The following is a 24743-nucleotide window of genomic DNA, read 5'->3' as shown; positions in this document are numbered from 1 at the left end:
TTGATACCGTTTCAATATTACACACAAGATCCTTCACTACCAAGCTGGTGTCATCTGCAAACAGGAATATTTTTGAATCACCTGTAATACTAGAAGGCATATCATTTATATAAATAAGAAACAGCAGTGGCCCCAGCACTGACCCTTGGGGAATGCCCCACTTAACAGTGCCCCATTGGGACGTCTCACTGTACGTTAATGATATTTCTTCAGTGATTCACTCCTGCAACTACCATCTATATGCCGACGACATACGAATGTACATAAGTGCAAGCCCCAAGAACATTGCTGACGCAGTAGCGGAAATGAACGCAGATCTTTGCTCTGTTTCTCGATGGGCACAGAACCTAGGTCTGAAACTAAACCCCAAGAAATCCCAGGTCATACTTATATCTCATCCAGAGTTAATCAGCCGGTACTTTCGCGAAACAGTCCCGCAAATACTCCTCAATAGTACCCAACTACCATACCAAAAAAACAGTAAAAGGCCTTGGAATAATCTTGGATAAACACCTAAACTGGGAAGAACAAACAGTCACAGCTTGCTGGAAATCGCTCTCCTCCCTATCTGCAATCCAAAAATTTAGAAAAATATTTCCAACCCATGTTGAACAAAAATTAGTCCAAACACTAGTCTTGCCTAATCTTTACTACTGTGATGTAGTTCAACACGGCACAAATAGTGAAAATTCGAGATGCCTCGAGCTAGTGATGAATGCTTGCGTTAGATACTTGTGCAATATACGGTTGTATGATCATATCAGTCCTTCATACTCCTAGTTAGGTTGGATACGCCCACATAAGGTACGCGACCTCCACACGATGTGCTTACTTAATCGATTTCTTAGTCACTGGTGCCCCCAATACTTATCTTCTCACATTAAACACCTATCATCATTCCACAACCGCAATACCAGATCGGATACGTCTAGCATCTTGGCTGTACCTTTACATAACACAAAATCTTTCTCCGTGTCATTCTCCATCTCAGCCATACGACTATGGAACGCGCTTCCCTGTGATCTGCGTCTTATCCAGAACCACTCAACATTCAAGAGGGAACTCAAAACTTATATATTAGGGACGGTATAGCCACCACTGTTGTGCCCCTCTCATCTCTTTCTTTGTCCTCTCCATCATAGCTTCGAATTTTACCTTTCTATTTCTCTTCCTCTAACCTAGCTACCTCTTCTACGCTCTGGAAATTGAAATAAGAACACCGTGAATTCATTGTCCCAGGAAGGGGAAACTTTATTGACACATTCCTGGGGTCACATACATCACATGATCACACTGACAGAACCACAGGCACATAGACACAGGCACATAGACACAGGCAACAGAGCATGCACAATGTCGGTACTAGTACAGTGTATATCCACCTTTCGCAGCAATGCAGGCTGCTATTCTCCCATGGAGACGATCGTAGAGATGCTGGATGTAGTCCTGTGGAACGGCTTGCCATGCCATTTCCACCTGGCGCCTCAGTTGGACCAGCGTTCGTGCTGGACGTGCAGACCGCGTGAGACGACGCTTCATCCAGTCCCAAACATGCTCAATGGGGGACAGATCCGGAGACCTTGCTGGCCAGGGTAGTTGACTTACACCTTCTAGAGCACGTTGGGTGGCACGGGATACATGCGGACGTGCATTGTCCTGTTGGAACAGCAAGTTCCCTTGCCGGTCTAGGAATGGTAGAACGATGGGTTCGATGACGGTTTGGATGTACCGTGCACTATTCAGTGTCCCCTCGACGATCACCAGTGGTGTACGGCCAGTGTAGGAGATCGCTCCCCACACCATGATGCCGGGTGTTGGCCCTGTGTGCCTCGGTCGTATACAGTCCTGATTGTGGCGCTCACCTGCACGGCGCCAAACACGCATACGACCATCATTGGCACCAAGGCAGAAGCGACTCTCATCGCTGAAGACGACACGTCTCCATTCGTCCCTCCATTCACGCCTGTCGCGTCACCACTGGAGGCGGGCTGCACGATGTTGGGGCGTGAGCGGAAGACGGCCTAACGGTGTGCGGGACCGTAGCCCAGCTTCATGGAGACGGTTGCGAATGGTCCTCGCCGATACCCCAGGAGCAACAGTGTCCCTAATTTGCTGGGAAGTGGCGGTGCGGTCCCCTACGGCACTGCGTAGGATCCTACGGTCTTGGCGTGCATCCGTGCGTCGCTGCGGTCCGGTCCCAGGTCGACGGGCACGTGCACCTTCCGCCGACCACTGGCGACAACATCGATGTACTGTGGAGACCTCACGCCCCACGTGTTGAGCAATTCGGCGGTACGTCCACCCGGCCTCCCGCATGCCCACTATACGCCCTCGCTCAAAGTCCGTCAACTGCACATACGGTTCACGTCCACGCTGTCGCGGCATGCTACCAGTGTTAAAGACTGCGATGGAGCTCCGTATGCCACGGCAAACTGGCTGACACTGACGGCGGCGGTGCACAAATGCTGCGCAGCTAGCGCCATTCGACGGCCAACACCGCGGTTCCTGGTGTGTCCGCTGTGCCGTGCGTGTGATCATTGCTTGTACAGCCCTCTCGCAGTGTCCGGAGCAAGTATGGTGGGTCTGACACACCGGTGTCAGTGTGTTCTTTTTTTCCATTTCCAGGAGTGTATATGTCTTTCACCCCATTCTATCGTCTTATGTCTCTGCTCGATGAGAATAACTCACAAGCTGCAAGAACATAACGAGAAAATTCCCAACTAGCAATAGGACTGACATTCATAAAAGAAAAATATTTACTTTCATATACATAGTCATTACTATTGTTATTATTATTCCTGATTGTTACAATTATTTTTTTTGTTATAATTATCCTTGTACTACTGCTATAATCTCTATCTTTTTCTTTAAAATTAATACTGTAGAACACATGGTATGTCCATAATGTTCTGGACAAACTGAAATTCGTTCAATCTGAGTATGTCTGGTTAGATATAAGAGAGAGCCTGAAGGCCCTACTCTTCCCAGGTAAAATAAATGCATAAATAAATAAATAAAATAAAAAACGACGCACCGCAGATTATCTGAATGGGACACAAATCGGTAGATGTGATGCACATGTACAGACAAACAAATGATTACAATATCTGTTTCGTAATTAAAAACCACCTTTTCTTGCTACACTGTATTTTATTTCCCCCAGACGCGTCTTCAGTGGGATCTAGAATGATGCAGTTTTGTTTTGATATGTGTTATTGGTAGGCCCCCGAAAGGCAAAATTCCTGAGTTCCAGTCTCGGTCCGGCACACAGTTTTAATCTGCCAGGAAGTTTCATATCAGAGCACGCCCCGCTGCAGAGTGAAAATCTAAATCTGACGCATAATATTTCTAGCGCAACGCAATCTGACTTTCAATAATCCCTATAAAAGAATGGCCCTGACTAACAATAACCTATACTTTCTATGAATCACTTACCTCACAAAAATCTTCGTTACTCGAACTACTGCAATATAACGAGCGCCAATACTGCCAGCTAAATAAAAGATTGTAACTACTGAAGGCACTAACTACTGATAGGCACAGTTAGCAAATGAAAGGTTTTCATAGGAAACAAACAATGTATTTACCTTAATAACTTTCAAAAGTCATAATATACACTACTGGCCATTAAAATTGGTACCCCATGAAGATGACATGCTACAGACGTGAAATTCAACCGACAGGAAGAAGATGCTGTGATATGCAAATGATTAGCTTTTCAGAGCATTCACACAAGGTTGGCGCCGGTGGCGACACCTACAACGTGCTGACATGAGGAAAGTTTCCAACTGATTTCTCATACACAAACAGCAGTTGACCGGCGTTGCCTGGTGAAACGTTGTTGTGATGCCTCGTGTAAGAAGGAGAAATGCGTACCATCACGTTTCCGACTTTGATAAATGTCAGATTGTAGCCCATCGCGATTGCGGTTTATCGTATCGCGGCATTGCTGCTCGCGTTGGTCGAGATCCAATGACTGTTAGCAGAATATGGAATCGGTGGGTTCAGGAGGGTAATACGGATCGCCGTGCTGGATCCCAACAGCCTCGTATCACTAGCAGTCGAGATGACAGGCATCTTATCCGCATGGCTGTAACGGATCGTGCAGCCACGTCTCCATCCCTGAGTCAACAGATGGGGACGTTCGCAAGACAACAACCATTTGCACGAACAGTTCGACGCCGTTTGCAGCAGCATGGACTATCAGCTCGGAGACCACGGCTGCAGTTACCCTTGACGCTGCATCACAGACAGGAGCGCCTGCGATGGTGTACTCGACGAGGAACCTGGGTGCACGAATGGCAAAACGTCATTTTTTCGGATAAATCCAGATTCTGTTTATAGCATCATGATGGTCGCATCCGTGTTTGGTGACATCGCGGTGAACGCACATTGAAAGCGTGTATTCGTCATCGCCATACTGGCGTATCACCCGGCGTGATGGTATGGGGTGCCATTTGTTACACGTCTCGGTCACCTCTTGTTCGCATTGACGGCACTTTGAACAGTGGACGTTACATTTCAGATGTGTTACGACCCGTGTCTCTACACTTCATTCGATCCCTGCGAAACCTGACATTTCAGCAGGAGAATGCACGACCGCATGGTTCAGGTCCTGTAAGGGCCTTTCTGGATACAGAAAATGTTCGACTGCAGCCCTGGCCAGCACATTCTACAAACCTCTCACCAACTGAAAACGTATGGTCAATGGTGGCCTAGCAACTAGCTCGTCACAATACGCCAGTCACTACTCTTGAACTGTGGTATCGTGTTGAAGCTGCATCGGCAGCTGTACCTGTACACGCCATCCAAGCTCTGTTTGACTGAAAGCCCAGGCGTATCAAGGCCGTTATTACGGCCAGAGGTGGTTGTTCTGGGAACTGATTTCTCAGGCTCTATGCACCCAAATTGCGTGAAAATGTAATCACATGTCATTTGTAGAATAATATATTTGTCCAATGAATACTCGTCTATCATTTGCATTTCTTCTTGGTGTAGCAATGTTAATGGCCAGTGGTGTATAAATGCATGATTTTCGAAATGTGTTAGGGCCCTTGTAGCAAAATGGCTGGCAAATAAACCTTCGAAATTTTGTCGATGCCAGAGTTTTTTTTTTTTTTTTAATTCTGAATTTTCCATTATCGTGATGACGTTTAATGAAAACTGTAGCACTCACGTATATATTACTGAGAAAAAATGGTGTGCAACATCTGACCAAAAGTATCCGCAAACCTATTAGTGGAAATTAATATGTCGGGTTTTCAACCTCCGCATTTATGACCGCTTGAACTCTGCTGGGGTCACTGAACGTCTGTGGAGGAACAGCAGCTCATTCTTGTAGATCCGGAACAAGGAAATGTAGTGACACTAGGGTGTGGAGCGATGATATATTGTATCATATTGCATTGTATGTTAACTGGGGACCAAGAAACGACGGAGAGGCTCCGTCCCCGCCGCAGCCGCAGTGGTCCACAACCCCACGATGACTACCGCAGTCCACTTCACCGCTCAGCCGCCGCACTCCGAACCCAGGGTTACTGAGCAGTTCGGCCCCCAGTGGACACCCCTAGGGAATGTCTCACACCAGACGAGTGTAACCCCTATGTTTACGTGGTAGAGTAATGGTGGTGTACGCGTACGTGAAGAACTTGTTTGCGCAGCAGTCGCCAACGTAGTGTAGCTGAGGCGTAATAAGGGGAACCAGCCCGCATTCGCCGAGGCAGATGGAAAACCACCTAAAAACCATCCACAGACCGGCCGGTTCACGGAACCTCGACACAAGTCCGCCGGGTGGATTCGTGCCGGGGACGAGACGCTGGCTCCCACTCCGGAAAGCAGAGCGCTCGGCTAACCGGGTGGGCACGATGATATATACCTCTCTTTGTGGTTGGTATTAGCACAGTTCTTTTGGCATACTTATATGGAGCGCATTTACCATGCGTCGCGTAGAGAAATGGGTATAAAATGATGTTTAAAGGCAAGTGGACAGAGTATGTAATTGATATGTGCGGGGACCCTTCACGTATGCTCACACCTTGCCAGTTAATTCAAGTGGGCCTGAATGATACACTGATGAAGAAAAACATTATGACCACCTCTTTGATAGCTTCTTTGTCCGTCTTCCGAGGAAAAGAAATCACTGGTTCTGCTTGTGATGGATGCGACAGTTTGTTGGTAGGTTTGTGGAGGCATGTGGCATTAGATGTCTACGCAGAGCTCATGTAATTCGCTTAAATAACGGGCCGCTGATTTGCGTACTCGGTGATGGCGACCGATAACGACCCAGACGGGTTCCGTAGCATTTACGTCAGTTGAACTTGGTCGCCGAGACATGAACCTGAGTTCACTACGGGGTGTTCAGAAAGTCTCCCCGCAGTGCCGCATGATTAATAGCCGCGCGTGCCGTATGATTGTTCGCCTGCCTGGGTTACTTCCCTTCTAGTGGACTCTCTCAACATTCTACTGTTTCGTTTATCTCAGCCAGCGTCAGTAGCATCTTTGGTGTGTGTCGTTACGTGTTGACGTGAACGTTTAGTTCCTTTGTTCGTTTGTTTCGTTTTTATCACTGTTAAAATACTAACGTGTGTTTTTAGTGGAACAGGTGTTCAAAGCTGGCGGTAAATACACAGTTTCAGTTCGTCAAACATTTAATTCAGTTTTCCCGGAGACATCACTCCCACATCGCGATACTGTGCGAGATCTGATTAACAAATTTCGAAGTACGGGTTCAGTGACAGATGCACCGAGAAGTGGTCGTCCTAGCGTTTTGTCTGAGGATAAACAACTCGATATTTCCGATAAAATGTCCATGAGTCCGAACAAGTCAGTTAGAAAACTCGCTCAGGAATTCGGTGTTGCCTACACAGCTGTAAGGAAAAAATTAGAACTTTTCCCATACACAAGTGACAGTGGGGGAAGAACTGAAAAATGCTGATCATGGCAAGAGACTGCATTATTGTCAATGGTTCAAAAATGTCGTTCAACAAAATGGAAGGGACATTCTTAATGAAACGTTTTTCACTGATGAGGCGTGGTTTCATTTCTCCGGGTACATGAACTCGCAAAATTCTCGTATGTGGAGTACTGCAAATCCACTGTGTATTCATGAGGAACCACTTCATTTGTGAAAATAGGAGTTTGGATTGCAATTTCTAGACGTCGGATTGTGTGTCCCGTACTTTTCAACGAAACAATAAACGCACAAAGATAGTGCAGTACTATTCTGTACCTATTCATAGGAGAACGTGTGTTAAGTGAAAAACTGAACGGTTATTTTCAACAAGATGGTGGAACCGCGCATACAGGTCGCGTTTCCATGTCGCTGCTCGCTCATATTTTTGATGATCTCATAATTTCACACGAACTTTGGCCTCCACGATCGCCTGACCTAACACCACCTGACTTTTTCTTCTGCGGTGTAGCGAAAGCAACTGTCTATAAAAACCGTCCAAAATCCCTCGATTAATTGAAAACTGCAATATCCATTTTCACTGCTTGTGTTAGAGAAAAAAATGTTACAGGTTGTGTTTGGAAACATGATTAGACGAATCGAATTGTGTGTTCAACAACAGGGGGGGATACTTTGAAGATTTAATTTGAAAATTTGTAAGTGAAAATGGATGACTGGGTGTTGTGTGATGTCCTTAGGTTAGTTAGGTTTAAGTAGTTATAAGTTGTAGGGGACTGATGACCATAGATGTTAAGTCCCATAGTGCTCAGAGCCATTTGAACCATTTTGTAAGTGAAAATGAACAATAAATTAATAACTTGTATTTCACTGACTTTCATTTCGGCATATTCACTGCGGCATACGGCACGCGCGGCTAACAATCATACGGCACTGCGGAGAGACTTTTTGAACACCCCGTATAATGCTTCTCAAACCACTGTAGCACGGTTGTGGCTCCGACACACGGACAATTATACTGCTGAAAGATGGCATCGCCGTCAATCGTGAAGGGACGCAGGTGGTTAACAGCTATCGGCATGTCATCGATTACTAACATAGCTCCCATGCAAGCGCAGGACAATGTCTCCCACAGCATAATAATGCTCCAACCAGCCTGCGATCGTGGCGCGCGACACATTTCCGACCGTCGTTCACATCGATCACGGTGTTTGTGGAGACGATCATCGACCTAGTGTAGCAAAATTGTGATTCACTCGAAGAGCCGACACGTTTCGATTCATTGACTGTCGAGTCCCCATGTTCCTGTACCAATTGCAATCGTAACTGACGATGTGGTCGAGTCAACATGTTGTAAGTAGGCTGTTTAGGTTTTCATATTGGTAACGCCACGCAGCACTCTGTATGAAAATCACTGGCTGTGCTGTGTGCAGTCTGTGGCTGGTTGGCATTGTTGGAATAGTCGCTATTGTAGTGTTGGGCAGTTGGTTGTGAACAGCGCGTAGCGTTGCGCAGTTGGAGGTGAGCCGCCAGCAGTGGTGGAGGTGGGGAGAGAGATGGCGGAGTCTTGTGAGCGGATGATCTGGACGTGTGAGAGTGTAAATTTGTAAGACTGGATGTCATGAACTGATATATATTATGACCTTTGAACACTATTAAGGTAAATACAGTGTTTGTTCTCTATCAAAATCTTTCATTTGCTAACTATGCCTATCAGTAGTTAGTGCCTTCAGTAGTTAGAATCTTTTATTTAGCTGGCAGTATTGGCGCTCGCTGTATTGCAGTAGTTCGAGTAACAAAGATTTTTGTGAGATAAGTGATTCATGAAAGGCATAAGTTATTGTTAGTCAGGGCCATTCTTTTGTAGGGATTATTGAAAGTCAGATTGCGTTGCGCTAAAAGTATTGTGTGTGAGTTTAGTGTTGATCAGAATAAGTAAAGAGCGAAATGTCTGAGTACGTTCAGTTTTGCTCAGCTGTTTGAAAATCGAATAACGTAGAGGTTTAGCAGCATTGTCATTCTTAATTTTTCTAAGGGGATGTTTCAGTTTCAATGTGAACGCGTCGGGATGGTCTGCTGCGGAGATCCATGTTCAACAGTTTACGGTGAACGGTGTGCTCCGAAACACTTGTTCGGGCGCCAGCATTGTGCTCTTTCGGCAGAGATGCGACTGATCACCATCTAGCCCACTTTACAGAAGAGACAAGCCTCCGAATCCTCGTTCTGTGGAGAGTCGTGGGTGTCCAACCACTCAGCGCCCAGTGGTAGTTCCACTGTCCTTCTACCTCTTTCCATAGATGCTCACGATAGTAGCACGTGAACGTTCGGCCAGCTCCGCCGTTTTCGAGATACTCGCTCACAGGCTGTGTGTAGTAATAACCTGCCCTTTGTGGCAGTCGCTTATCTCAATGGATTTTCCCATTTGCACTCCTCACCTTCGGTAGAGTGTTCACCCTAAGAGTCGACACGTTTGCATTGATCGAAGTCGAATCCCGATGGTCCCCGTGCGCATTGCAATCGTAATTGACGATGTCATTGGATCAACGTGTGAACAGGTAGGGGTAGCCTGCTGTGATGTCCCATGTTCAACATTATACGGTGAAGGGTGTACCCAAATCACTTGAGGCTGCACCAACATTGTGCTCTTCCGGCCACAAAAGAAAAAAAAAAGGTTCAAATGGCTCTGAGCACTATGGGACTTAACTGCTGAGGTCATCAGTCCCCTAGAACTTAGAACTACTTAAACCTAACTAACCTAAGGACATCACACACATCCATGCCCAAGGCAGGATTCGAACCTGCGACCGTAGCGGTCGCGTGGTTCCAGACTGTAGCGCCTAGAACCGCTCGGCCACACCGGCAGGCTCCTTCGGCCACAGATCAGCATCTATCGTACTTTTCAGAGCAGACAAGCCTCCGAACTCCACGTTCTGTGAAGAGTCGTGCATCCAACTACACTCCTGGAAATTGAAATAAGAACACCGTGAATTCATTGTCTCAGGAAGGGGAAACTTTATTGACACATTCTTGGGGTCCGATACATCACATGATCACACTGACAGAACCACAGGCACATAGACACAGGCAACAGAGCATGCACAATGTCGGCACTAGTACAGTGGATATCCACCTTTGGCAGCAATGCAGGCTGCTATTCTCCCATGGAGACGATCGTAGAGATGCTGGATGTAGTCCTGTGGAACGGCTTGCCATGCCATTTCCACCTGGCGCCTCAGTTGGACCAGCGTTCGTGCTGGACGTGCAGACCGCGTGAGACGACGCTTCATCCAGTCCCAAACATGCTCAATGGGGGACAGATCCGGAGATCTTGCTGGCCAGGGTAGATGACTTACACCTTCTAGAGCACGTTGGGTGGCACGGGATACATGCGGACGTGCATTGTCCTGTTGGAACAGCAAGTTCCCTTGCCGGTCTAGGAATGGTAGAACGATGGGTTCGATGACGGTTTGGATGTACCGTGCACTATTCAGTGTCCCCTCGACGATCACCAGTGGTGTACGGCCAGTGTAGGAGATCGCTCCCCACACCATGATGCCGGGTGTTGGCCCTGTGTGTCTCGGTCGTATGCAGTCCTGATTGTGGCGCTCACCTGCACGGCGCCAAACACGCATACGACCATCATTGGCACCAAGGCAGAAGCGACTCTCATCGCTGAAGACGACACGTCTCCATTCGTCCCTCCATTCACGCCTGTCGCGACACCACTGGAGGCGGGCTGCACGATGTTGGGGCGTGAGCGGAAGACGGCCTAACGGTGTGCGGGACCGTAGCCCAGCTTCATGGAGACGGTTGAGAATGGTCCTCGCCGATACCCCAGGAGCAACAGTGTCCCTAATTTGCTGGGAAGTGGCGGTGCGGTCCCCTACGGCACTGCGTAGGATCCTACGGTCTTGGCGTGCATCCGCGCGTCGCTGCGGTCCGGTCCCAGGTCGACGGGCACGTGCACCTTCCGCCGACCACTGGCGACAACATCGATGTACTGTGGAGACCTCACGCCCCACGTGTTGAGCAATTCGGCGGTACGTCCACCCGGCCTCCCGCATGCCCACTATACGCCCTCGCTCAAAGTCCGTCAACTGCACATACGGTTCACGTCCACGCTGTCGCGGCATGCTACCAGTGTTAAAGACTGCGATGGAGCTCCGTATGCCACGGCAAACTGGCTGACACTGACGGCGGCGGTGCACAAATGCTGCGCAGCTAGCGCCATTCGACGGCCAACACCGCGGTTCCTGGTGTGTCCGCTGTGCCGTGCGTGTGATCATTGCTTGTACAGCCCTCTCGCAGTGTCCGGAGCAAGTATGGTGGGTCTGACACACCGGTGTCAATGTGTTCTTTTTTCCATTTCCAGGAGTGTATTTACTGCGTAATGGTAGTTGTACTGTCCCTCTACCTCTTTTCATAGATACTCACGACAGTAGCACGTGAGCATTCGACCAACTTCACAGTTTTCCACTTACTCATTCAATGGCTCTGCGTAGTAATAACCTGCTCTTTGTGACAGTCGCTTATCTCAGAGGATTTCCCAGTTGCACCTCACATCTTCGCTAGAGTGATACCCCGTCCGTGTCTGCCGCACTTACATACTTTTGTTACCGCGTCATGTGCCCGCAACGCCACCATCGTCGAGGTGGTCAGTGGTCACGTTTTGGCTTATCATTGTATAGGGGTACGGTGCACCGCACGACTGTTTATACGATGACAGGCGAGGCGGAGGTACTCACGTAGGCATCGGCGGCGGCGAACCCTGCGTACCCGGGGTCCCTGGTGAGAGGGCGGGAGGCGGCGCCCTCGTACTGCAGCGTGGCCAGCTGGTAGAGCCGCAGCGGTGCGCACGGCCCCAGGCCCTGTACGTGCACCCAGTAGGCGGCCGGCGGCTGCGAAGCCTCCAGCACCACGTCGTAGCGCTCCCCTGCAACACGCACGCACCCCTCACGCTGACCGCACGCTCAGCGGCACTGTCCCTTCCGTGTCTCACCTGTCAAATACAGGACGAGCACAGAGTCTTGCCCTGACTGTAACAATTTATTACAGAATAGCCGTTTGACATAATAATTTACATTTGATGCCGTTACATAGGTTAGTGTTACTAGTTTTTTTTAAGACGACTTATACGTTAGTAAATCCAACGTGTGCTCCCTAGGTAGCCCGGAGAACGCCAAGGTACCGCCTCGACATTGTCCGAGCTACCAAGGGAGCAGTTCCCGCCAGGTGTTTCGTAACATGTGTTCTGTCACAGTACCCACAGCAGCTTGTATCCTAACCTTCAGTTCGTCGACGTCAGCAACTGGTGTTATAACACCCCCCTGCTTCCCGGGATTTGCGAAATTACTAGTTGACAATGACCGTGAATTATGAATTTTGACCCGCGTCGGGATAAGGCATCCGAATCCGAAGTAAATAATGATTATTCCGCGGGAAACAGGAGACGTTATAGCTTGATCGTTATTGAATGAGTAATTTCATCCAATAACGATCGGTAAATGAAATAATGGAAATAATTTGGAAATAAATTTTGCCAGTGGAAACTTTGCCGAAAGAAATGATTAAGTTGTAAAAGCAATTAAAAAATCGGTCGCCAGCTCAACCGATGAGCGACAGTACTGTCAAGTACGTGAATAATTGTGTCAGAAATAAAGTTTACCTGTTTGTAGCGCAGCAGGTGGAACGGGGACTTTTACGTAAGTGCTGAGTCAGGCTCAGTAGTCATATAAAACAATGTCATAACAATCTAACTACACTTAAACATTAATGGTTAACTTTCAATAAGTATTTTGATAATTATTTTGTTCATAACTTGTCAGCTGAGTCCAATTCTGACAACACAGATAATTATCTATCGAAATTTTGAATAATGGACTGTCATTCTGTCTTTAAAATTAGGTACTTTGCACAGTTTAATATACTCGTAATGAAATATATTGCCAATAATTGATTAACTATGTTTTGAATGGTAATAATTCATTAATTGGGGGGTTGTCAGGAGGAATAAGCTTTATAGTTTCAGGAAATATCCTTGAACTAACTTCAGCTGAATATGCATTGAAATAAATCTTAATAATCAAATTTATTACTTCAGTCTATTATTAAGTTACTATGGTTCGCGTAAGCTTATTAAGTGCAACAATTAACTACGATAACCATTCTGAAATTTACTCTTCACCGTCTATGCAAGTAATTTGATAATTAACATATTTTCTCTTGATAATGGCCTGACACATTCGATTCAATAAGGCAAGGATCGGAAGGGACCTACTTGGTGTTATTGTCGGGTGAAATGTAACTGCAACACTTCAATTATAAAGTGCTTGTTATTAATTGTTCAACTTCAGAGAAAATCTCAGTCACTGGCAAGCCTTCTACAATTTCATCCTACGAAAATTACGTAGATCTTACTTCCCTCGTTGTGTCGGTGGATCGACGGAAGTCCACGGCGGCGACACAATGTGGCAGCGGGCTTTTACTGTTGTGACTCGGGCCCACAGTGCGCTTCACATTTAAGCTCTCGTTTCTTCAGCACTGTGCCCATTAATCCATAATAACTTGCCCGGCCACGCCTCCAGATATGCCGACCACTACTTCCCCGTCGTACTTAGATCCACACACTAGCCGTTAGATGTAACACAGCTAGGACTAGCAGCACTCGACCGTACGTCTTACTCCGAGCACGGCGTCACTGCTACTACCACACGCTGGCGCGCTCCCGCGCCCAGAGGCGTGACAAAACGATCTCTCTGCCTTCAACGTTAACTAAATATGCCCTGACTCGACAGTGTTAAATATTACACAATTTAAACATAGTATTTACAATACATGTTTACACTAGACAATACATCGTATACAAACAGTTTCATGTGTTAAGTAAGCGAAAAAATTCATAGCAAGAACTGCGTTGTAGCGTCACAATGTGACGAAGACTCTGTCCTTGATATAGCCCCAGAAAAAAAAGTCAAGGGCCGTAATGTCTGGAGAGCGGGGTGGCCAGGGTGTTGGACCGTTCCTTCCAATCCACCGATTCGGACATTACTCCCCTCTCCAGACACTACGCCCTTGATTTTTTTTCTGGGGCTATCAAGGACAGTCGTCACACCAGTTGCTGACTTCGACGAACTGAAGGCTAGGATACAAGCTGCTGTGGGTACTGAGACAGAACACATGTTACGAAACACCTGGCGGGAACTGGAATACCGCCACGACATTCTCCGAGCTACCAAGGGAGCACACGATGAGCTTTATTAACGTAACTGGTCTTTCAAAAAACTAGTAACACTAACCTATGTAACGGCATCAAATGTAAACTATTGTGTCAAACGGTTATTCTGTTATAAATTTTTATAATCAAGGCAAGACTTAATGCTCACCCTGTACTACAGTGCAGCAACTGCATTAATCAGCTTGTCTGGCGGCAGAAAACACGCCGTGGATGGACATGAAGCAACCATTCAAGCACCGCCTTATTTAGGTAACAACTTTTGGACAACTTTCTGAGTGGAGACAAAAGCAGGCTCCCTAGCCACTTCACAAAGGGATTTTGTCAGAATTTTCGTAGCCAAACGAAGACAACAAAATGGGCAGTTGGGTTATCAAATTACCCAGCGTGTGGTCTACTTTTTTTTTAAATTAATTACTTTACAGCAATCAGAGTAATTAACAAAAACGTAATTACTGACTTGAAGGAATACTGAAATATTACACACACACTTTCTGCTAACTATGCAAATGAAATAATAAAAAGTTCATCTCTTTAAGGATTACCCATTTTATGAATAACATGTTACATTGGTGCAAGAACTGAGGTATTTATTCTTTCGAGTTGGAAAATAAAATAAATACCAAGTTACTGCACTAATTGGGACTTCTCTGCTTTCTCTTGGCCTATATACCATTAACAATAATAGAACACCGATGGATGTTTAAATTTATTAAATTCAAAGCTTCCTGAACAAAAGTTGAAAAGGAAAACTTTTAAAAAATTAAGTCAAATGTTTTGTGAAATGATTTGTCCAAAAGTAAGAAAGAAAATAGATTAGAAAACATTTGACGCACCTCATCTGCTGTACATGTGTGTGTGAAATCTTACGGGACTTAACTGCTAAGGTCATCAGTCCCTAAGCTTACACACTACTTAACCTAAATTATCCTAAGAACAAATACACACACCCATGCCCGAGGGAGGACTCGAACCTCCGCCGGGATCAGCCGCATAGTCCATGACTGCAGCGCTTTACACCGCTCGGCTAATCCCGCGCTGTCTGCTGTACATGATTTCGAGCGTCATTCAATGGTGCCTTAAATGTTTCTCTGAGGTATTCTATTTTTTACTTTCAGAAAAATCATTTCATAAAATATGTGACAATTTTTTCGAAACAGTTTTCACTGGCAGAAGTATATCTCTGTGGGAGAGGGGTATCGGTGGGGGGGGGGGGAGTCAGAGTGGGGGGGGGGGGGGAAGTGTCCTGCTTAAGTAGCTAATTCGGTAGAACACTTGCTCGCGAGAGGCAAAGATCTTAAATTCGAGTCTCGGAACGGTACACAGTTTTAATCTGCCATGATGTTTCATTTAGCGCTGATTCCGCTGCAGAATGAAAATTTCATTGTTTTTCTACTATTGTTTTCTTAATGTTATATAAGAAAATGAAACAGCTTAATTTTTCAAACGTGCTGTGGTTCGATAGCTTCTTCACGGAAAGGTATCAGCGAGTTGTGTTTAGGTTGCACAACTCATCATGGTAATGTGTGATCTCAAGGTTTCTCTACGATTCATTTATTGCTCTGTTGTTTTTCTCGCTGAGAAGAATGATAGTGAGTTAGACTATCATAGGTACAAATTAAAGTGGCGAGCAGAGGACAATGGAACAAGCAAACAACCCCAGTGAACACAGACCCAGACAGTGGTTAGCACACTGGACTCCCATTCGGGAGGACAGCGGTTCAATCCAGCGTCCGGCCATCCTGATTTAGCTTTTCCGTGATTTCCCTAAATCGCTCCACGCAAATGCCGCGATGGTTCCTTTGAAAGGGCACGGCCGACTCCTTCCCTAATCCGATGAGTCCGATGACCTAGCTGTCTGGTCTCTTCCCCCAAACAACCCAACCCCAACAGACCCAGAAACCGGGGGTTTCCCCAATACGAATATTACGACTGGTACGCGGACGGGTTATAACAGATCCTCTGAGGATCCGAACTGAGATGTGCACTTGACGACAGGCATACTACATCAAGTACTCCATGTGGCTAATCTTCATATGAAGGCACGCTTCCGCATATCTCCTTATCGATGTTTGGACATGTTCAAAAATCCCTGACATGTTCCAAATGCACTGACAACCATCTACAGTCAGTATAGGAGTTTATCGACACTATCAACAGCAATGGAACGTATGAAAGCTTTTAAATATCCTCACACAAAAAGTGCAAGGTGTTCAAGGGGGACCTTGGAGATCATAGTGCTGCTGAGCCACGACTGACAAGCTTACTATCGAAACGCGTTTAAAAGTACTTAGGTGTCCGGAATGATGTTGAAATAAGGATGTGGCAGTTTATCACTTTTTAATTTATGCCTTACTTGCGGTGTTTCGAAACACACATAGTCGTAGACATTAACAGTGTTATAACACTGTTATATCTGCACTTGAGCATATGTCGTACAAGGGGGAAACAGATGGCTTCAGGACTTATGTTTATTAGGATTAACTGCTTGTTTCATTCTTGTACAGGTGTGATCCAGAGTTTATAACTATTTCAATAAGGACGACATGATCTCCGGTAACCGCAGTACGACTTTACTTTATTGGACGACTAGATCCGATAGCACTGGCATCATATGTTCCAACGTAACTGAGCCATACTGGCCAGTCTGTAACACTATTATCATAGTGGTATCGAAATTAATCGTTGAATAAAGTACACACATACCGCAGCTTCCCAGCAATCATGTGCTCCTTTTGATATTTCATTTGCTTTGCATCCTTCTAATATGTCTTAAGTTCCACCACTACGAACATTGCTGCTAGCCGGCCGGAGTGGCCGAGCGGTTCTAGGCGCTACAGTCTGGAACCGCGCGACCGCTACGGTCGCAGGTTCGAATCCTGCCTCGGGCATGGGTGTGTGTGATGTCCTTAGGTTAATTCTAAGTTCTAGGGGACTGATGACCTCAGAAGTTGAGTCCCATAGTGCTCAGAGCCATTGCTGCTACCGCATAAAGTTTGAATGACGACATCTGTTCAATATCACGACGAGTTAAAAAAAAAACTAGATCTTAAACTAATCCTTAAGAAGTAATAGGTCATCGTCTGTACCACCAAGAGTTCATCAGTGAACATTTCCGTGGAACAGTTCCTCCCACACTGCTTGACGGAGTCAAGCTGCTCTATCAAAAACATACCGAACTCTACATGATCTTGGATCAGCATCTAAATCGGAAATAACAGAACAGTCACAGCAAGTATGGAATTTCCCTCGTGGCTAATTTAAAAGTTTAGAGAAATCTCTCCACCTAAAATAAAACAAAAACTTGTTCAGTCATTAGATCTGCTGAATCTTTACTACAATAATGTAGATTCAGATGGCACAGACAGTGATAATTCCCAGGGACGCCAGATAACGACGACTGCTTGCATACAATGTGCATAACATTGGGCTGTTTGATCACGTCAGTTCTTCCTGTGTCCAGTTACGAAAGATATGTCTACATATGCAATGTGATTTTCAGACACTCTGTTTGCTTCATCAGTTTCTTTCCCATTACTGTTCTCAGTGTTCTTCTTGCACAACAAACACCCCTCATGATTCCATAACTTCAAATCGATGTAATTCTTTCATATTGTGTGCCGCAGACACAAAGCTGTTAAAGAAGTATTCTATCTTAACTCTATTTTGATCACATTATCCGCCTGTTTAGCTCATAGCCGGCGCGGTAGCTCAGCGTGTTCGGTCAGAGGGTTTAGCTACCCTCTGTAACCAAAAAGCTGAGTGAACGGATCAACGAACAACCTGAACAGGTGTTATCGGACGTCCGCCACGAACAAATTCAACCAAAAATCTAGAACAAAATGAGATCAAAGAAAAACTGTCTGGTAACGTGCTTGCCTCCCGTGCAGTGGGCCCGGGTTCGACTCCACTCGTGGACTGGCTGATGTGTTATCCGCATCATCATCATTTCATCTTCACCACCGACACGCGAGTAGCCCAATGTGACGTCGACTGAAATAAGACTCGCCGGCCGAACTTCCCCACACGGCCAGCTATTGCTCACATTCATTTAATTATTTTCACACAGACAGCTGAGTTCGGCAGAGTGCCACTTTCTAGTACTTACTCAAATCTTTGTAAGTTTATAAAGTTATCCTGTGTGGGTGTATACAGTATACATCCGTCATTTACATATACAAATGCTTGTGAAGTAGACTCTGTAACACCATAGCTCTAATGTTGTACTGATTTATTTTGCTTTTGTTTCATTTAATGTTACATTGCTGTGCTTCTGTAAATGTGTTTGATTGAATAGATAACACAAAATTGTATACTCCTTTCTTTGTACAAACTTTGACGTCATGTTTTGGTTCAATGCAAAGTAGTGTATCTGCAATTTATATTCTTTGTCCCATTTGGAGGGAACAAAACTTACTGTAAATGATTGTAATTTTGTGTGAATAATTTTTGGTAGAAACGTCAATATGTGCAAATGTTCTGTTTCAATTAATGTATTTGGTTGCTGTTATGTAAACTGCTGATCCTCACTTAGGGCTCTTAGTATTCTGTGTATAAAAGGTGTAGTGGTTCCCCTCGGGAACGGAACTGTGTAGCGCGCGCAAATTGTGGTTGGCGTATGTAGAAAAGGTGGAACTGATTGTCAGTCGGGGACGAGCTACGAGTCGAGGACGAGCTACCAAACTGTGCACTGTCATGTAAATGTTGCATATCGTGCTGGTTCCGAGAGAGGCTTTTCCTGCCGTTTTCCAATGCCTCGGATGCATGGATAAATAGCTGGAACTATTCTGGAATTTGTATCTGTCGTCGCCACCAAGAAATAACAGAGTCCAGCAATTCTGTCTGCGAATCCACCAACCAACAAGCAGTTGCCACCACGTTGCGCAATCACTGTAACGTAATACTATAATGATGTACAGTGAAGGATCAGCTTAATGGATGTGCTAATGTGCCCAAATATAAGGTAATTAATATCTGAATTTATGTACCTACCTTGATTTTCCTCCTTATCATAACACCTCTCAGGTTCCTCTCCGTTTGAATTAAAGTAATTACCGAGTGTCCCTACTGAAAGAACATTTATGACCAATGCTATGCTAATTAATGCCTCTTGAACTTAGTAAAAAGGAAGTTAAAGTTAATGTGGCAAGAGAGTGAGTTAAAGTAAATGTTGTTTGCTGAAAATAATTTTCCTATTAAAACTGCTTATTAAAGTGCTGTTGCCAACAGCAAAATTAAAAGTTCTTAAGACCGAGGCTTCTAAAGTTTTACTTAGCAAATGATCACCTTGATATCTGTAGTAAATTCAAAAAGGTGAGTCAGTTTCTTGCAATTTTGTCAACATTGTGTTTCGCTGTAGTAAAAGTGGAAAACTGCAGTTGTGAAACGTTATATACTCATGTTTGTTAGGTGTATGTCTCTCTTGTGTATAGGAAGTGCATATTAATAATACAGGATCCACAGTTTGTCTATTGTATTAATGCTGGGTAACAAGTAATGGGAAGACCACTAATTATAAAAACCATAATTTCTTTAAGCCCTGAAAGTAATAGTGTGTTTCGGTATCTCTTATAATTTTGCAAATAGTTTCTGCTGCTCTAAATGTTAGTTTCAATCTTACCGTAAACATATGTATGCGTCAGAGTTCACTGCACTCGCGTGTGACAAAGTTTAGGGTGTGTTTATCCATTAAAGTTACTAATAACTACTTTCTTAAACGAGAACGTTAATCTTTCTCTTGCCTAATTAGGCTGGCGACCGTTTTCCATTATCAGTTAAACAGTGCAGATAGGCAAAATTTTGTTTGTTACTGTTCAAACATTTACGTAATTCTGACTTTCATTTCCGATAAGCCACCTCCGTTAGGTACAACATGGTCAACATAACAAAATTCCTCTCAGAGGGTAACACTGCTCTGTTGCTATATACCATAATTGCTTTAACAAAATAGTTTTATTTCACAACCTGTTTCCAGTTTTAAGGTTATGGTACAGTAGTAGCAGACGGGAGTGTTATAACTCCATACTCTCAAACATTTGAATAGCACTGTTGCTTTAGTGGCATATATTAGCAAATACAAAACTTATCATACATTGCACAGAACATTGTTCTTCATGAGTTGATTGCCACTGTCCACTCTAAAACAGATAGTATTTTATATAGCTGTCAACATTGCCTAGTATGACTGAACCTATCGGTATGTGCAGGGGACATAGTGCCTAATTATTGCACAACTTTTGTCAGCAAGTTTAACATTATTATCACATATCCTTTTACCTTCCATCAACTTATGTTTTTCAGCCTTGTTTGATTTCTTATATTTAATTAAATTGTCTTTTATGAGACTGATAGTCTCTCTAGTTGAATCATTTGTATAGAAGCTGGAAATATTGAATGATACGAATTTACTGTTTATCGAAATGTGAACAGCTTGTCTTGGCCATTGGGGACAATAGATTTCGTCTCGTAAGTGCAAAACTTCGTTACGGTGTTTATTTTCTTTCCCCGTATCTAAACTGTGCTGTTAATACAATTTATGATTGATCGAATTGTAAAATCCTGTTTCTGTTTTTAAGTATGTGCCGTGAGTGCACCCTAGGATTCATTATTACACACTACCAGGCGTCCTTATCACAGAAATAAAACTGCATTTTAATGCCCTTGGAATGTTAAGTCATTTAATTTGTTAGTTGATGTTTTTTTGTCTTGTTTCATTTAAATGATTTTATTTTCCTTAAATAATCCATGGATTTTTCTATCATACTGACTCTCATTCATAATTACCATGGTGTTGCCTTATTGGCCTTCACTGTTACTGCCTCATGTATTTCTATTTCATTCCTTATATCACAAACCAAATTTGCTTCTTTATTATTTTCACCTATTGTCTTATTGTTACGATTAATTTGTTCCAAAATTATTCCACTGATTGTACACATTGTTTTATTACGTTTCTATAATGGTGTTTGAGCCATATCTAGGCCTACTCTTTTAACTGCACTACTTTGGAGCTTAAGTTGAACTTCAGGCCATTATTTAATTATTTCATCTCTGGCTCCGTAAAGAAGCCGATTAAGACAGGTTTTGTATTCTTCTAAGTAATTTAAAATTTCTGTTGCTAGTGCATTCCATTTTACATCCTGCATGACAACATTTCTTATTCATCAGTATTATTAGTTTCTTGTGCTATGTAGTTTTAACTATTTCTCTAGCATAGCACATAGAATCTGCAGTCATCTACAGGATAAATTTAGCTTGAAATAGGGACAGCACTTCGTCCAGTTCTAAATGTGTGAGATATGCTTACTTATTAAATATTTTTTTTACAATTAATTTTCTCAGGGATCTCCTTCCTCACACATATTATTTCATATTGTTCCTTCACAAGTGTTGTTTTCAAAAGTTAGTTTAATTTTCACAGCCACACATTTTGAGACCACTTTATTTTTTAGACTTCTCAACGTCTTCTTCAGATTAGCTTCCCTCTGTCTTGCTGTCATGCATTTCTGTTAGTATGTCTTTACATATAATCAGAAGGAATGTACTAAGAAAATTACTTGACACTACGTAGTAAGACTGACATATCTGAAAATCACATAGTCATTACTATATGTTCTCAATTTTCTTCTCCTTCTGCTTCTTCTTCTCCTTCTTATTCTTCATTTTATGTATTAGGCAAGTTGCTGTTACAGTATTCCATCTCTTGTATGGCCTTCCTACATTGCTTCTTCCAGTGCATTTATAAATGAGAGCTTTTACCAGGTGTCTTTCTCCGCTCATACAATCTACCTGTTCTTTCCATTTTCTCCTACTCTTTTTTTATGGCATATATTTCTAAGTCTTCCCTTATACCCTCAGTTGTTTTATCATGTTCTCTTGTATATCCTTCCATTCTTTTTAGAAACCTCAATTCCCTGTATTTTACTTTCTTGATGTCCTGCTGTCACCTAAGTTTCACTTCTGTAACTAAGGATTGGTACTGCTACAGTTTTGTAAATCGTCGGTTGGGTTTCTTTCCTGGCTTTATTCTGCAAATTTTTGGCAGCTGTTACTCAAATGGAGGTAAATTCATTTAATTTTTTATCGAAATCAGGGTTGTATTCCTATGTGACGTCAAATCCTAGGTACTTAAAATGTTTCACTTGCTCTGATATTTTAGTATCAAAGACATCTTCTGATCTTACTGGTTGCATTTATCTACAGACAATTTCAGGCTGTATTCTGAGACTACCTGCTGAAGCTAACAGACTCCCATCTGAGAGTCATCTTCATTCTCTGCAATCAGTGTTAGGCCATCTGCAAATAGGACTGCATTTATTGCCACAAGCTAAAAATACTCCTTTTGTATTCACAGTATTTCATTTTCTGATCACTTCATCTATTTATATATTGAAGAGTGCTGGGAAAATACAGCATCTTTGTCTTATCCCTTAGCTAGTGTTAATTAGCTTTGTAATTATGGTTCTCCTACCAGCCACTGCCTGGTGCTGGGAATCTAAATGAGCCCATTATTTCTCTGTAGTCACCTGCTAGAGGCATTTGGTCTCTTTGCCGAAAATTCATACAGAATCACTGACTCTACGCAGCACAATGTCCAAGAAGAATTTCTATTAGGTATAAAGGAGACGAAAAGTAAACGGTATTTCTAGTACTAGCTGTCACCTTTTTATATGCTGTATCGATATACAGTAATGAGCAAACGTATTATGACTGCTGCCTGCTGCGAGGTTGAACGTCGCCTAGTTGTTTTTCCAGGGTGTGATGTGGACAGTAAGTGGAGCAGAGACAAATGGAAAATCATTCTAGCGATGGGCTGCAAACGGGGGAGTCAGCTCACACAAGCGAGTTTGTCGAAGGGTAACTTGTTATGATCCATTGCCTGGAAATGAGCTTATCAGAAACGGCGAAGTTGTTTAGGTGTACCAGTGCTACTGTTGTAAGCATCTCTGGGGATTTGTGAAGAATATGAAAACACGAATAGGCGACAAACCGTTGAACATCACTGCCTCATCATAGAACATGGAGGTCTACAGATCGACCACGGCAACTTAGCCCGGAAGTGTTTACTGATAAAGACGCCGGCCGTGAAAGCCTACATGGGATGATGGAGGTCGGAAGTTCGTCAGCTCTGTGAAGAAGGATAGGCAGTGATTTGTGGTCGTTTTGACGATTGAGTACAGTTCTGCTGCAGGCACAAGTGTTTTGCATCACTTAGTTGAGTGCATGTTGTTGAGCATGGAGCTCCACAGAAGACAATTCGTGTGTGTTCCCATGTTGACCCAACAACATCATCGGCAAAGATAGTAGTGAGCATCAGATAATAGCCTGTGCCAAAGCTTAACGCCTGTGGTGCCAGCAACCAACTTCACATCAGTGCTCTTAGGATGCGTAACACGTATTGCGGGAAACAATCTCCAGACGAGAGATGATCTCACTCCAGCACTCCACCAGGAGGCGACCCCAGCACTGTTAGAGGCCACGGGCCACACAGACCTATTTTCTTCTGCAAGACATGTGGTCGAAAATAGGCCCAGTGTTTGTGGCCTCCCCACTGAAGAAGATAGCGACCCTGCCACTGTGGTGGATTTGTGGGCTTGTAAATTTATTCCTGTTTGACTTACAAATAGCTACTCACCGCACTCAGACAATTTTGCTCCCTATCGGACTTTGACTTTTATGATGTATAATGAACGCAGTCTCAGCTGCAAGAACTATTATTGCTGTATTTCAGGAAGTGAGTCGTTTTAGGTTTTGTTTCGATCCACATCGAAGCATATGTGCAATTAATCTTCGATAAATAAATTTGTTCAAATCATACCTAAACAGGGCTATTACAAATGATTGAAGCGATTTCATAAATTCACTGTAGCTCCATTCATTGACATATGGTCACGACACACTACAGATACGTAGAAAAACTCATAAAGTTTTGTTCGGCTGAAGCCGCACTTCAGGTTTCTGCCGCCAGAGCGCTCGATAGCGCAGTGAGACAAAATGGCGACAGGAGCCGAGAAAGCGTATGTCGTGCTTGAAATGCACTCACATCAGTCAGTCATAACAGTGCAACGACACTTCAGGACGAAGTTCAACAAAGATCCACCAACTGATGACTCCATTCGGCGATGGTATGCGCAGTTTAAAGCTTCTGGATGCTCTGTAAGGGGAAATCAACGGGTCGGCCTGCAGTGAGCGAAGAAACGGTTGAACGCGTGCGGGCAAGTTCTCGCGTAGCCCGCGGAAGTCGACGAATAAAGCAAGCAGGGAGCTAAACGCACCACAGCCGACGGTTTGGAAAATCTTACGGAAAAGGCTAAAGCAGAAGCCTTACCGTTTACAATTGCTACATGCCCTGACACCCGATGACAAAGTCAAACGCTTTGAATTTTCGGCGCGGTTGCAACAGCTCGTGGAAGAGGATGCGTTCAGTGCGAAACTTGTTTTCAGTGATGAAGCAACATTTTTTCTTAATGGTGAAGTGAACAGACACAATGTGCGAATCTGGGCGGTAGAGAATCCTCACGCATTCGTGCAGCAAATTCGCAGTTCACCAAAAGTTAACGTGTTTTGTGCAATCTCGCGGTTTAAAGTTTACGGCCCCTTTTTCTT

The 24743-nt window shown here is 44.2% G+C and overlaps 1 protein-coding gene across 1 annotated transcript in view; it reads right to left on the bottom strand.

Moving 5' to 3' along the window:
- Positions 1–24743, bottom strand: part of LOC126252738 (uncharacterized) — a 175975-nt gene that overhangs the window by 65299 nt on the left and 85933 nt on the right. Inside the window, exon 7 of the mRNA XM_049953641.1 lies at positions 11653–11840. Coding sequence (XP_049809598.1) covers positions 11653–11840 — 188 coding nt within the window. The remainder of the gene's footprint in view (positions 1–11652; positions 11841–24743) is intronic.

The sequence above is a fragment of the Schistocerca nitens genome, chromosome 4 (assembly GCF_023898315.1).
Source record: "Schistocerca nitens isolate TAMUIC-IGC-003100 chromosome 4, iqSchNite1.1, whole genome shotgun sequence".
Classification (NCBI taxonomy): domain Eukaryota; kingdom Metazoa; phylum Arthropoda; class Insecta; order Orthoptera; family Acrididae; genus Schistocerca; species Schistocerca nitens.
The sequence above is the reverse complement of the archived record's forward strand: the minus strand, read 5'-3'. Positions and strand labels throughout refer to the sequence as shown.